The sequence below is a fragment of the Myotis davidii genome, unplaced genomic scaffold, assembly GCF_000327345.1.
Source record: "Myotis davidii unplaced genomic scaffold, ASM32734v1 scaffold908, whole genome shotgun sequence".
NCBI classification, from domain to species: Eukaryota; Metazoa; Chordata; class Mammalia; order Chiroptera; family Vespertilionidae; genus Myotis; species Myotis davidii.
This window is the reverse complement of record NW_006298724.1, coordinates 33490-46741: the sequence shown is the minus strand read 5'-3', so window position 1 is coordinate 46741 and position 13252 is coordinate 33490. Positions and strand designations below refer to the sequence as shown.

The window sequence follows — 13252 nt, the reverse complement described above, 5'->3', positions numbered from 1 at the left end:
ATTGCCCCCCCACCCACCCCCCCCTCACTCATGCTAAAGGGTTTTCTTTAAAAAGAAACACAACACCAGGAACATAATTTAAAAAATAAAATGGCAATAAATACATACCTATCAATAATCACTTTAAGTGTAAAGACTTAAATGCTCCAATCAAAAGACATAAGATAGCTGAATGGATAAGAAAAAGACTCGTGTAAAAAAATAAAAAAATAAAAAAAAGAGAAGCGAAGGAGAACAAGAAAACAAAACAAAACAAAACCAGGAACATAATTTAAAAAATAAAATGGCAATAAATACATACCTATCAATAATCACTTTAAGTGTAAAGACTTAAATGCTCCAATCAAAAGACATAAGATAGCTGAATGGATAAGAAAATAAGACTCGTGTATATGTTGCCTTCATGAGGTCCACCTCAGAACAAAAGATACAGACAAAAAGTAAAGGGATGAAAAAAGATATTTCATGCAAATGGAAAAGAAATAAAAGCTTGGGTAGCAATACTATGTAAGAAAATAGACTTTAAAACCAAGGCTATAGTAATAGACAAAGAAGGACACTACATAATGATAAAGGGAGCAATCCACCTACAGGATATAATTCTTGTAAACATTTATGTAATGAACAGTAAGAGCACCTAAATATGTAAAGCAAATCTTGATGGACATAAAAGGAAAGACAGTAATACAGTTATAGTAGGGGATTTTATCACCCCATTGACATCAATAGAAAGATCATCCAAACAGAAAAATCAACAAGGAGACGGTGGTCTTAAGTGACACACCACACCAAATGGATTTAATTAATATCATCAGAGCATTTCACTCCAAAACAGCAGTATATACATTCCCTTTAAGTGCCCATGGCACATTTTCTAGAATAGACCATATGTTAGGATATAAAACAAGTCTCAATAAATTATCACTGAAATCATATCAAGAATCTTCTCTGACCATAATGCCATGAAACTTGATCACAAGAAGAAAACTGAAAAACCCACAAAGATATGGAGACTAAATTACATATTACTAAACAATGAATGGCTTGACAATAGATCAAGGAAGAAATCAAAAGATACCTTGAAACAAATGAAATGAGAACACAACAACCCAAAATCTGTGGGTCACAGGGAAAACAGTCCTAAAAGATAAATTCATAGCATTACAGGTCGATCTCAAGAAACAACAAAAAGCGCAAATAAACAATTGAACTTTATACTTAAAGGAATCTGAAAAAAAAAGAAAGCCTAGAGCAGAAGGAAGAAAATAATAAAGATCAGAGTAGAAATGAAATAGCAGTAAGGTCAATGAAAGCAAGAGCTGGTTCTTTGAAAAGAAACAAGATTGACAAACCCTTAACAAGACTCATCAAGAAAAAAATAGAGAGGATTCAAATAAAATCAGAAATGAAAGTAACAACTGACACCATAGAAATACAAAGAATTCTAAGAAATATACCAACAAATTGGAAATCTGGAAGAAATGGATAGATTTCTAGAAACATATAATCTTCCAAAACTAAATCAGGAAGAACCAGGGAATGTGATTAGATCACTACTAGTGAAATTAAAGCTCTGGTTGAAGTGGGGGATGAAGGGATTGAGAAAAAAAAAAGGAGAACTTATGGACAGGGTCAACAGTGTGGTGATTGCAGCGGGGAGGAAGAGGTTGGAAGAGGGTATATGGGGATAAATGGTGATGAAAAAATAAAATGTAAAACAAAACAGGCTAAGAAACACAAGTTGGGTGATAGTTACTATAGCTTTCACCTTAATTATTCATTAAGCTTTTCAATTATTCTGTGTGGTTCTATAATGTAGTATGTTTTATTTTACAATAAAGTTATTTTTTAAAAAACCATTAAAAAAAACACACACCATAAAGTTAAAAAACAAACTAGGAAAATCACTCATATTGTGAACAAAGGACCAATTTTCCCCAAGCATAAACATTAGCTCTTTAAAAACTGTGAAAAATATCCACAATCCAGTAGGAAAATGAAATAAGGACAGAGATCCCAGAATAGCAAATACAACTGGCCTTTTAACAAATTACAAAAGGTTCAGCCTCACTACTGAAAAGACAGAAGGCAGGTGTTTCAAAACCTGAAAGGTCTCTTCCTATAGTTCATTTGAAAATCTAGGTTAGATCTTTTTTACTTTTTGGCTTAAAACCTGCCAAGGGCTGCCCATGTATGCAGGTAATTGTGTTTGTTATAGACGTGAAATCATTCTCCTGATCTGTTAGCCATGTATCTTTTTTTCTTTTCATCAAAATCAGTTTTGAGGATCTAGTGAAACTGCAGCACCTACTTCTTGTCCTTTCTGCCACTAGCTATGCACTACTTCTTCTGCAGTGATTTATGCATGCGATTGCTCTGTTGCTCCCTAATATAAACTAACCTAACAGCTTTGACCCTCCCCATATGAGTGTGTCCTAGAACAAGGACTGGAAGTGGTTTCATAGTAGTGACTTTGAACATTACTTAGTTTGTCTCTTTAAACTTCCACATATAACAAAGTTGGAAACAGCAGACTGGAAAAATTTTAAGGTGGGGGTGATTAGCTGTCTGGGATGGGGTGGTAGTGGTAGGGGCCAAGCAAGCTGTGAAGGAAGAAGGCCTGAGATAAAGCAACCACATCAAAGAACTGAACTCATGGTCTTCTTCTGTGGCCACAGGTTAGGCAGCCCCAAGCTCAAGCTGCTTGAGTTTCTCCTGGAGCCCTCGAAGCTGGCTTCGACCCCAGTTGATGTGGATCTGGAGACTGGCCATATCTACAGCCAGCTGCAGGCCTAGAGGAAGGGGAGAAATTGTCACCATGGTATCTGTAGTTTGACACATGACTTAAGGGAATCTGGGCATTCCCAGGCATTGGAAAGGCGCTAGGCCTCTATTATTCCTAAAACATTCCAGGTACACTCTTGCAATGGCTGCTCCAAACCTCACTGGACCCACACCCTCACCTTCTTCAGGTCTTTGCTAAAATGTCACCTCCTCAAAAGACTTTCTTGACCCCCTTCTGTCACCCACCAGGAACTAATAATCCACAGATCGTTACACACACTGTCTCATGCTCTTATTTTCTTCCTTCTTTTCTCCATTACCACAGTCCCTCGCGGCTTTCACCCTCACTCCTTCCACCTGTTTTCTCTGCCTCCAACAGTATTCCATACTCTGGATCCACATTTAGGTGGCTTCTGCTTGATGCCTCTGCTGGAATAGCTGCTGCTAAATCCTCTGGGCCTCCATGCCAACCAATGCACTGGCCAGTCCTGTCTTCAGCCTACCTATCCAGCAGCAGAGCTGGCCACTCATCTGATCAACTCCATCCAGGAAACACATTCTCCTTTTGGCTTCTGGGACACCTCACCCTCTAGGTGTTACTCTTGCTTCACTACTGCTTCTCAGTCTCCTCTAATGGTTCCCCGCTTCCTCTCCTTCACTTCCTGTCCACCTGCTGATTTTACTCCATCTTAGCTTTAAGATGCTACATGTGTCAGAAACTTAGGAATTTAAATACCAGAGTTATGTGGTGGGCTCTGAAATCTCTCTCCAGCTGAAGCCTCTTCCAAACTCCAGATGCATGTGTGCAACTGCCCACAGAATCTCCACCACTAGGAACACAACCATACCCTTTCAGCTGCTGCTTTGCATTCCTCCCACACCTGGTGAGGGCAGCTCCATCCTCCCAGGATTCCTGACTAGCCAGTGGGCTCATCCTTCACTCCTATCCTTCCCTTATTCCCAAATTGATTTGTCAGCAAATCCTGGGGGGTTCTATAGAAGGATATTAAGAAGCTAAGAAGATTCCAGTGCAGGAGGAAACTGAGACAAGAAAATTAAAACAAGGCTAAACAGCTTGGGCAACTTGCAGCTAGTCTGCAGCAAGATCTTATCTTTCCCAGCCAAGGACACTTGAGAACAGATGGTTAATACCTCTCCTTCCTAACCAAAGAATGCAGAAAAGGAGGGGGAAGGGAAGGGGAAAGAAGGGGGAGTTTATCTTGCCCACCAAACAAAGAAGTCAGTCATTTGGAGGAGGAGAGTAGAGGGAGTTTTTCTCAAAAGACAAAGTCAGTAGTCTTGGGACTTGTCAAGAAAAAATTGCCAGATGATTCTCATAAATTCTGGGAAAGCCATAAAAAAGTAAAAGGGAGGCCTTGAGATCTAGTATGTACCAACCTCTACCTGCATCTTAAGTCTGGCTGCTCCCTGGTGGCTACTTAATACCTCTGCTCATCTGTTCTCACGCAGAATCCACTGGATTCCTGTCAGGCTGCAAGTCTACCCCATTATTCCCAAAGTCCTCAACAGGGCCTATTCAGCCCTCAAATTATCGGAGCCTAGAGCCCTCTAACCACAGCTCCTGGCTCTCTCTGCTGCACCAACTCTAGTCCACTGGCCTCTTCTCTGCAATGGCCCACACAATCTTGCCTTTTCATCCCAGTTGGCCCCTCTGCTTAGAACACTGTTCCCCCAGATCACCTTCATAAAACAGTTCCCCCAGACCATTCCTGTCTCATTTCATCTACAACACCCTATCTTATTTTTGCATTACAATTCTCATTACTTACTTATTTGCAGGTTGTCTTTCTCCCCTCAATAGTATAACATTCTATGAGGATATTTGTCCCTTTCATTTCCTGCTGTATCCCAGCACTGATCATGAGCCTAGAACACTGCCAAGATGCTGTAAATGCTTTCAGAAAAAACAGCAGGCATGCAACAAAAGTATGCAATGGAGAAAACCTGCAAAACCCTTTGTAGACTAATCCCAGTCCTGGCATTAGAGGGTCCAATTTTGGCTTAGAGCCACATGGTCAACTGGCAGAGTCCACTCACCCTCCTGGAAGCTGGCTTGGGCTTGCCGTAGGCTATGTGGAACCAGGATTCCAAACCAGTTCAGAGGGTTTGGGGAGGCTGAGAAGACCTCGGGCTCTGGAATCCTGGTAAGGCCCTTGCGCCTTCGAAGAGCTGGAGAAAGAAAGGGTAGAAGTTGGAATCTTATTACCTGGCCCTTAACTTCTGGGTGACAATGTTGAACTCTGAGCTCATGATCCTGGGAAATACTGATGGTTGCAAAATCTCTGCAACCTTTTAAGATCCAAAAAACAGCTTACCACAAAAAAACCACCATTCCCCACTTGTGATTCAAATGTGAGACTGTCCATACATTCTCAAGACTCTCATAAAACCAACCCTTGTTTAGACAAAGTCATACACTGACTGCTGGAAGCTATCCATTGTCTACACCAGTGGTTCTCAACCTTCCTAATGCCGCGACCCTTTAATACAGTTCCTCATGTTGTGGTGACCCCCAATTTCATTGTTACAAATTAAACATAATTAAAGCATAGTGACTAATCACAAAAACAATATGTAATTATATATGTTTTCCAATGGTCTTAGGCGACCCTTGTGAAAGGGCGTTCGACCCCCAAAGGGGTCACGACCCACAAGTTGAGAACCGCTGGTCTACACTATCATGAAAGTGCAAACAGGGAACCCAGAAGGCTGATGGATCTTGAGCTTTGGCAAGGGCTAAAAGCTATGCACCAATTGTTCTGTTGAGACAATGCTGGCTCAAGCAATTTCCTGATGTAATAGTCTCAAAGTAAATCTTTATTAATATTTACTGACCTTTAAGATAGTCTTTCTGCTACCAGATTGCCTGCCTGACTAAGGGCAATATGTGTGTTCTAAAATTAAATAAAATCTAACAGGGCCTGGGCCCCAGTGAAGCCTTTCCACTAGAGAGCGGTTTTCCGCCTGATCCTCATGATTTCCAAATTCTTATTTCTTGTCTAGTCTCCTCATTTGTGCGTGGCCCTTCTCCAGATCCTGAACCCTAGCCATGCAGGTTGCGGCTTTCACAACTGAACTTTCCCATTTTGCCTGAACATGCTGAAAGGTCAGACAGACCCTCAACTCCCTGTACTTTATGAATGGCTAGCTGAGATTGAAAGTTTGTTCTTCTGAAAGAGATAAACATTTTCTTTCCAACTGACTGAGACTTCCTGTAACTACAAAACAATCCCAACTGTAAAAGACTTCACCTATTTCTCCCTATAAAAGTCTAAGGCCAGAACCACTCTGCTGAGACATTTTGATCTTCAAATCTGGGGCGCTCTATCAAAGCAACTTGAATAAAATCACCTCCTTAATTGTACTTTGTCTTTAACATCGGGAGGGGTCCCTGATGGAAAGCGGGGCTCACCTGCTTCACGGGGCCCCACCTCCTCTGGACTCTGGGTGCCGGCTCTTACCACACGAAACTTCTGGAGTCCATTTTGCGCCTCGCTTAAAGAGAAGGGAGGATGGATCTTTGACAGCCCCACCCTGCGCATTCCCCACCCACCCGATTCAGCAGGCAAGGCTCCTCACTCGGTGCAGACGCAGACCTGGGGCTCCATGCGGGAGGCATATTGCAGGGGCCCTACCGACTTGGCACCCATGGCGTAGCGAGCTTTGGAGAGCGAAAGTCAGAGAAAGATAAGTATCACATAATCTCACTTATATATGGCATCTAATGAACAAAATAAACTGACAAACAAAATGACCTGCTTTGACTCCAGCTCTTCCAGGTCCCAGAGCAGCTGCAGCAGCAGCGAGTCCAGCTCCGCCCGTAAATCGGCAGCGGCCATGGCCCACCGCACTCTAATCTGGAGCCAGTCTCCTTCTAGGTCGCCCAATCACCGCTCACCGTGCCGGTAGTGTAGCCAATGGACGTTCGGGATCCGCCGTCGCTGTGGGCCCAGCGATCACGTAGTGGAAGCCGTGGGGTTGAAAGCCGTGGGAGTCTCGGATTCTAAGGGCAAGCGTCCTCAGAGCAGCAGCATTGGAACCGAGTAGTTGCTTTCTGCGCTTAGCATCCGAAGCGAATAAGCCAACCGGAAAGTTGGCGAGAGCTGTGGGGTTCCGAGTCGCTCTGGAAGCGGCTGCATTTTAAAAGTAGGGCTATCGCTGTGGAGAAGGAAGGAGGCGTAGCAACCATTTTAAGGGAGAAACGGCTTTAGATTTAATTCCAAAAGGAGCTGTTAATCGATCCTGCGGCCTACCGTTGTGCTGGCTTTACAGCTGCTGCACTATTTCAAGCCGCCAATGGCATAACTAGCGGTACATCATCTTCAATTTGGACATTCTGCACAGCCGCGACAAATGGTGAAGCCAAAGAAGACATCTTTATTAATGGCAGCCCCAGGCCGCCAAAATCTTGACATTTCCTCTGCCTATTGGTAGCTCCAGTGAGCATGCGCTTCTGGGCTGGCCAGTCGCCTTGTGACTCCCATCAGCAGCGTTTAGTGAACCTCTACCCCTTTCTAGGTTGAGGGCGGAAGCGAGGGCTGCGTAGTTCCGGCAGCTTTCGCAGATTCTCCGAAACCCACGTGGGAGCGGCGCCCAGGATGGTAGGGATGTTTGAGCATCTGTTTTGGAGGTTGGGGGTTCGCGGAGGGCTGGGGATGAGGTCTGTGGGCTCGGGATGGGTGGTCCCCCGGGGCCGAGCGTACATGGAGAAAGAGGCGCTCACCCGACACGCTGTTCCCTAGTTGCGCCGTGAGGCGCGCCTTCGCCGAGAGTACCTCTACCGCAAGGCCCGCGAGGAGGCGCAGCGCGCCGCCTACGAGAGGAAGGAGAAGGTGCGGCGCGCACTCGAAGGTATGGTCCCCGCTGCCCGGCGGCGTCACCCAGCTTTAGAGAGACTGCGGGTTTGCATTTTAAAACCCAATGGAAAAACCAAGTGACTTAATTAGCATTTCGTTGGTAGTATAGTTGGGCGTCTTTTCAAGTATTTACTGGTCATTTTCTTTGCCTGCTGGGTCTTTCTCTTGCTTGCAAGTGCTCCTTCAGATGATGGTATGAATTACTTGTCATTTATGCTACAGTATCGAGATTTGACAGCTTGTCTATTAATTTTGCTTACAGTGTGTCTAGTTCTTCTCAAATTTAAAATTATCCCTATGGTCCTTGTAGACGTTCCACTCCCTGTAGTTTTTCATCTCGTTATCTTCTTTAGTACCAGGTACTAAAACATACCTTGCTGTCTTTTAGCGGTATTATGAGTCCCTTGCATTTTTAAACTGTTAATCCGTATATAATTTAATTTTAGTTGTGTTGTAAATTAGGGTCTAATTTTGCAATGTTTTCCCCACTTTACATTTGCCATACTAATGAAGAGTTTGTCACACATGTCTGATTAAAAATGACATATTTATTCACCCAGTTGTGTTAGTTCTTGTGAAGCTTTGTTTCTTATCTGAAGGTACACCAACTCAGTATCTGATTATTTTAAATTACTTAGATGTTCCTAGTTGTTAGATATATACATATCTACATATACATATGTGTGTGTATGTTTATGTTAAGCATAATGTTAAACAATTGTAATCTATCCGCCCATCTTAAGAAATGGAAAGTAGTCAGTATACATGGGTTGGCAAAAGGAGGTTTACATTTGTTTGTATGGAAAGACATTCAGGTTATTATTACAATAGCTTTATTAACTCAAAGAATGTTACAATGCCAACTATAAACCTAGTTTTGTCCACCCCTGTATTGAAATTCAGGAATATTTTCCACAACTTAGGTAACCACAGTATTGAATATTGTTTAAAAATAAACTGTTTCCTTGGTTTTTTTTTGTGTGTGCTTATATGGTACTTATTTGTATCCCTAAATCATATTGGTTGATTTTTAGTTTTAAAGGTAGTATTAGGTATTATGTATTCTTTGGCAGTTTTATGTTTTTGTTCAGCATTGTTTCTAAAGTCCGTTGAGTATAGTGGAGATTTCCTTCAGGTGAGTATCTTCCATGTGCAAGAATTCCACCAGGGCACGCTAACAAGTGCTGGTTCCAGGGGCACAGTCATGTATAGCTCTATACTCCCAAGGTGGATGTTCCCACAGCCCAGCCCCTATGCCAGGTCAAGCTTTAGTTCACAGAGGAAACTTCTGAACTAGAGCATCATGATTAGCAGCTTTGTTGTCAGAGGGTTTCAGGATTTCTGGTCCACCTTTATACAGAAAGAGCAGTCTAAAAACCTTCAAGCCATGCGACTCAGGAACTGTAGCAAATTGTTTCCTATAACCATTGTTAACAGGTTAGCATGTAGATGGAAATAGTCCCCAACCTCTCACTCGCGCCCCCCCCCCGTATCATCTCTGCTCAGAAAGGAGTAAGAAAGGTATTTTTTCCATCAGGTTTGTAAGCCGTAGTGTTGTATTAACTGAGACCTTCATCTGTATATCTCACTTATCCCTCTCTCTCTCCCCTGCAGAGAACCGCCTGATCCCCACGGAGTTACGTAGGGAGGCTTTGGCCTTACATGGTTCCCTGGAGTTTGACGACGCTGGTGGTGAAGGTGACCTTCCCCAACACTGGGGCCCACTGGCCTCCATATTTTTCCCCAGACACCTTGAGGAAAGGCTCTGTGACTCATGTTCCTGGAACTGTGCCCCAGAGTCTTCATGGTTCTGCCCTGATGGCTACTCAGAGGAGCTCGTCCTGAGTGCTCCCAATTCCAATTAGAGACGCATGTGATACCACCCAACTTACTCTCTGTTTTACTTTGGTCTCCCTCACTGGAATGTGAATTTTGCTGAGACAGGATAGTGTCCATTATGTTCACTGCCATTTTCCGAGCTCTCAGCACTTCATTAGCACCCAAATATTTTACTCATTGTGTTATTCAACACATCTGAAAGGAATCACAAATGATGTAAATATTTGTTAGGAGAAATAGGAGTCTGTTACTTTTGGCCTTATTAGAATCTGTACTTATGCTAACACAATAGCCATTAGCCCTGTGTGATAAATACAACTTAAATGAGTGAAATTAAATCAAATTAGAAAATTCAGTTCTGCATTAAACTTGTGCTTGTAGCCAATATGGCTTGGTGCCACCCTATTGCCCAGTGGGGTGTGGAGCATCCTATCGCTGAAGATATTGTCAGATGGTGCAGCTCTGAATGGATTCTGCCACTCCCAAGTTAGTATTTCACTTCCCAAGATAATCTCATGTTCTTGCCCCTCATGCATCTGACAGGTGTGACCAATCATGTGGATGATGAATATCGATGGGCAGGGGTTGAGGATCCCAAGGTCATGATCACGACTTCCCGAGACCCCAGTTCACGCCTCAAGATGTTTGCAAAGGTATCAAAAGAAGCAGGGAGTGGAAGATGCTCAGGTACCAGTGGCCTGAGTCCTAACTAGTGTGTGTACACGTACAGGAGCTGAAGTTGGTGTTTCCTGGTGCCCAGCGCATGAACCGTGGCCGACATGAGGTGGGGGCACTGGTGCGAGCCTGCAAAGCTAATGGCGTCACCGACCTGATAGTTATCCATGAGCATCGTGGCACACCTGGTAATGCTGGTGGGAGGGAGCAAGGTGTTTGCCGGGTTGGCCATCTGAGAGCAGACAGTCTCTGACAGCCTATCTGGCCCCACCAGTGGGGTTCATTGTCAGTCACCTGCCCTTTGGCCCCACTGCTTACTTCACACTATGCAATGTGCTTATGCGGCATGACATCCCTGACCTGGGCACCGTGTCAGAGGCCAAACCTCACCTCATCATTCATGGCTTCTCCTCCCGTCTGGGCAAGCGGGTGAGTCTGGGATCATGGGACTAGGGCTGGGGGCAGGCGATGCCAGGCTGGGCATTCCCCAATTTTCTTCCCTCTGCCCCAGGTGTCTGACATACTTCGTTACCTGTTCCCTGTGCCCAAAGAAGACAGCCATCGGGTCATCACCTTTGCAAACCAGAATGACTACATCTCTTTCCGGTGTGTCCATGGGCTGGGCTCTGGGATTGTATCCTGACCTTTGTGTCCCTATACTATTGGTTGTTGACCTATAGCTGCTCCTGCCTCCTCTCACTCCTGCCCTGCCTCCCCTTGCCCCAGACACCATGTGTACAGGAAGACCAACCACCGCAATGTGGAGCTGACCGAAGTTGGCCCTCGCTTTGAGCTCAAGTGTGAGTTTGGACTTTATCTCAGGTCTGTTGGTGGGGAAAAGCTGGCTGTATAGTTGATAATGTCTCTGTTCCCCTCTACCAGTATACATGATTCGCCTTGGCACGCTGGAACAGGAGGCCACAGCAGATGTGGAGTGGCGTTGGCATCCTTACACCAACACTGCACACAAGAGGGTCTTTCTAAGTGCTGAGTGAGCCCATTCTGTTGTCAGGATATGGGCTTGGACCCAGGAGGTAGGGGTGGTCAGAATAAAGTCTGTGTGCCACACCACCCCATTTGCCTCTGTTTGGTTTGGACAGGCCGGATGTCAGGGTAAGTATAAAGGATGATGTCCATGGGGTCTTCTTAGCTGGGGACCTGACAGCTTGGGGACATTCTCAGGCCTGGTGTTGACATTGTGTGTAGGACAAAGCAGACTCAGCATGTTGGCTTCCTCTTGAGTTATTAGGACGGTTTGGCGCTGTCCCTGGGAGAGTTGGAGCTGCTGTTTCTCAGGTGCTCATCATCGGGGAGGACAATGGGCATGGGCAGCAGGGCCTGTCACATTTGCTCCAAGTAAGCATGAGACTTGGGGGGGCTGACACAGAGGATGGGACCTGGTCAGTGCTTCCCAGGATCCCTCTGTCTACTTCAGCACACAGGCACACCTTTCCATTCACTAGGGACACATTGACACTTTAGAGACTACCAGGTGTGCACACCACCTGCTCTCTTGTTAGGGAAGAGTTTATCTGAGGTCAGGGCGCGGTCACGGCTGCTCAGGAGATTCTGGGATCTTTACTTGACCTATCCACAGTCATTTGCTTTGCCCTTCCTCTCTGCCCACTTCTCTATTATGTATTCAGAGCCCTGGTGTCACACAAAATGGATGTCAAGATCCTACATAATGCACACAGGTTGACACGAAGGAGAATGATAGCAGTAGGAAAGAGATCTATCACGCCAGGTGCGAACAGGGCTATGAAGAAAAAAGTCAGACAGGAAAATGGAGAGGGAGAGGCCTTTGCAAGTGCCCTGAGATCTACATGATGGCATGAAACAGCAGGGGCCACCTAGATGGTCCATGCAAACTCTTAGATAGACAGTCTTCATAAGGGTCTCAGGACCAGGAGCAGCCCAGTGGGAGAGGGGTCTTGAGGGAGAGCAGGGGACCCATAGGACCAAATGGGCCATGGCATTCAGGGAGAGGAGGGGACATCACAGGATGTCCATAATTCTAACTCAACTCATGAGTCCAGTTAGTTCCTTCTTCAGGGCTTTTCTGGAGCCTCGCAGCTTGCCACAGCCTCACTTCACAAATGAAGAATATGCTATTAAAAATGTTTTGCAAGTTATGGAGATTTCAAAATACATACAAGAAGTAGAGTAGTATGATCTGTGTTGGTTTCCTGGGGCTACCATAATAAATTACCACGAACTGAGTGTTTGTTTATAGGACAGATGTAGAAGATGAAGGTGTGAGCTCTACCCACAAGCCCTCCATTCCTTACCCCTTCCAGCTTCTGATGGCTGCCAATAATCCTTGGTGTTCCTTGGCTTGTAACTACATCATGCTAGTCTCTGCCTGTGTCTTCATATGACCTTGTACTGTCTGTGGTCTCCCTTTTTTTAAAATATTTATTCAGATTATTACAGATGTTACTCTTTTTTCCCCCCATAGCTCCCTTCCACCCGGTTCCCACCCCACCCCATGCCCTTATTCCCCCCGACGCCCGACTGTCCTTAACCATAGGTGTAAGATTTTTGTCCAGTCTCTTCCTGCACCCCCCACACCCCTTCCCCCAGAGAGTTGACAGTCCACTTCTTTTCTATGCCTTTGATTCTATTATATTCACCAGTTCATTCTGTCCATCAGATTTTTTATTCACTTGGTTTTTAGATTCACTTGTTGATAGATATGTATTTGTTGTCACATTGTTGTTTATAATTTTTATCTTTACCTTTTAACAAGGATTCCTGTGGTAGAGTAGGTATGCATAGCCAAGAAAGGGCACCCAAACTCATTAACCAAAGCGTATATCAGTGTGACATGGATTTATGCTTTAATGTGCTGGACAGGTTGAGAGCAAGTGACTCAGGATTGCAAATGAGCTTTGGCTTGGAACACAGGTTCCGAATAGAGACGAGTGCTGCGTTTTAAAGCAGAGCTTATTAGCTAAAAGCACTCTAGTTTACCTGGAATACGGCCTCATTTCTGAGAATGACTCAGGAAAATGTTCTGGATGTGCCTTCAATGTTTATGAAAAATGGCTCCTTATTTTTTTCATAAAAATCAA

General features: G+C 44.5%; 2 protein-coding genes across 3 annotated transcripts in view; one reads left to right on the top strand and one right to left on the bottom strand.

Moving 5' to 3' along the window:
- Window positions 1-1853: 1853 nt before the first annotated feature.
- On the bottom strand, window positions 1854-6685 carry CCDC115 (coiled-coil domain containing 115). The gene is given in 4 exon segments (XM_006774478.2): window positions 1854-2792; window positions 4843-4974; window positions 6218-6300; window positions 6385-6685. Coding segments are annotated over 4 exon segments (588 nt in total). The 5' UTR covers window positions 6645-6685; the 3' UTR covers window positions 1854-2679.
- A 26-nt stretch (window positions 6686-6711) lies between these two features.
- IMP4 (IMP4 homolog, U3 small nucleolar ribonucleoprotein) overlaps window positions 6712-13252 on the top strand; it is a 13864-nt gene continuing 7323 nt past the window's right edge. Inside the window, exons 1-9 of one of the 2 annotated variants that reach the window (XM_006774479.2) lie at window positions 6713-7406; window positions 7548-7656; window positions 9276-9359; window positions 10044-10153; window positions 10231-10363; window positions 10450-10604; window positions 10687-10781; window positions 10902-10975; window positions 11058-11246. In XM_006774479.2, coding sequence (XP_006774542.1) covers window positions 7404-7406; window positions 7548-7656; window positions 9276-9359; window positions 10044-10153; window positions 10231-10363; window positions 10450-10604; window positions 10687-10781; window positions 10902-10975; window positions 11058-11170 — 876 coding nt within the window. In that variant the 5' untranslated portion in view covers window positions 6713-7403 and the 3' untranslated portion in view covers window positions 11171-11246. Of the gene's footprint in view, window positions 7407-7547; window positions 7657-9275; window positions 9360-10043; window positions 10154-10230; window positions 10364-10449; window positions 10605-10686; window positions 10782-10901; window positions 10998-11057; window positions 11247-13252 lie in introns of those variants that run through there. The other variant, XM_015570949.1, reaches the window with a different exon arrangement.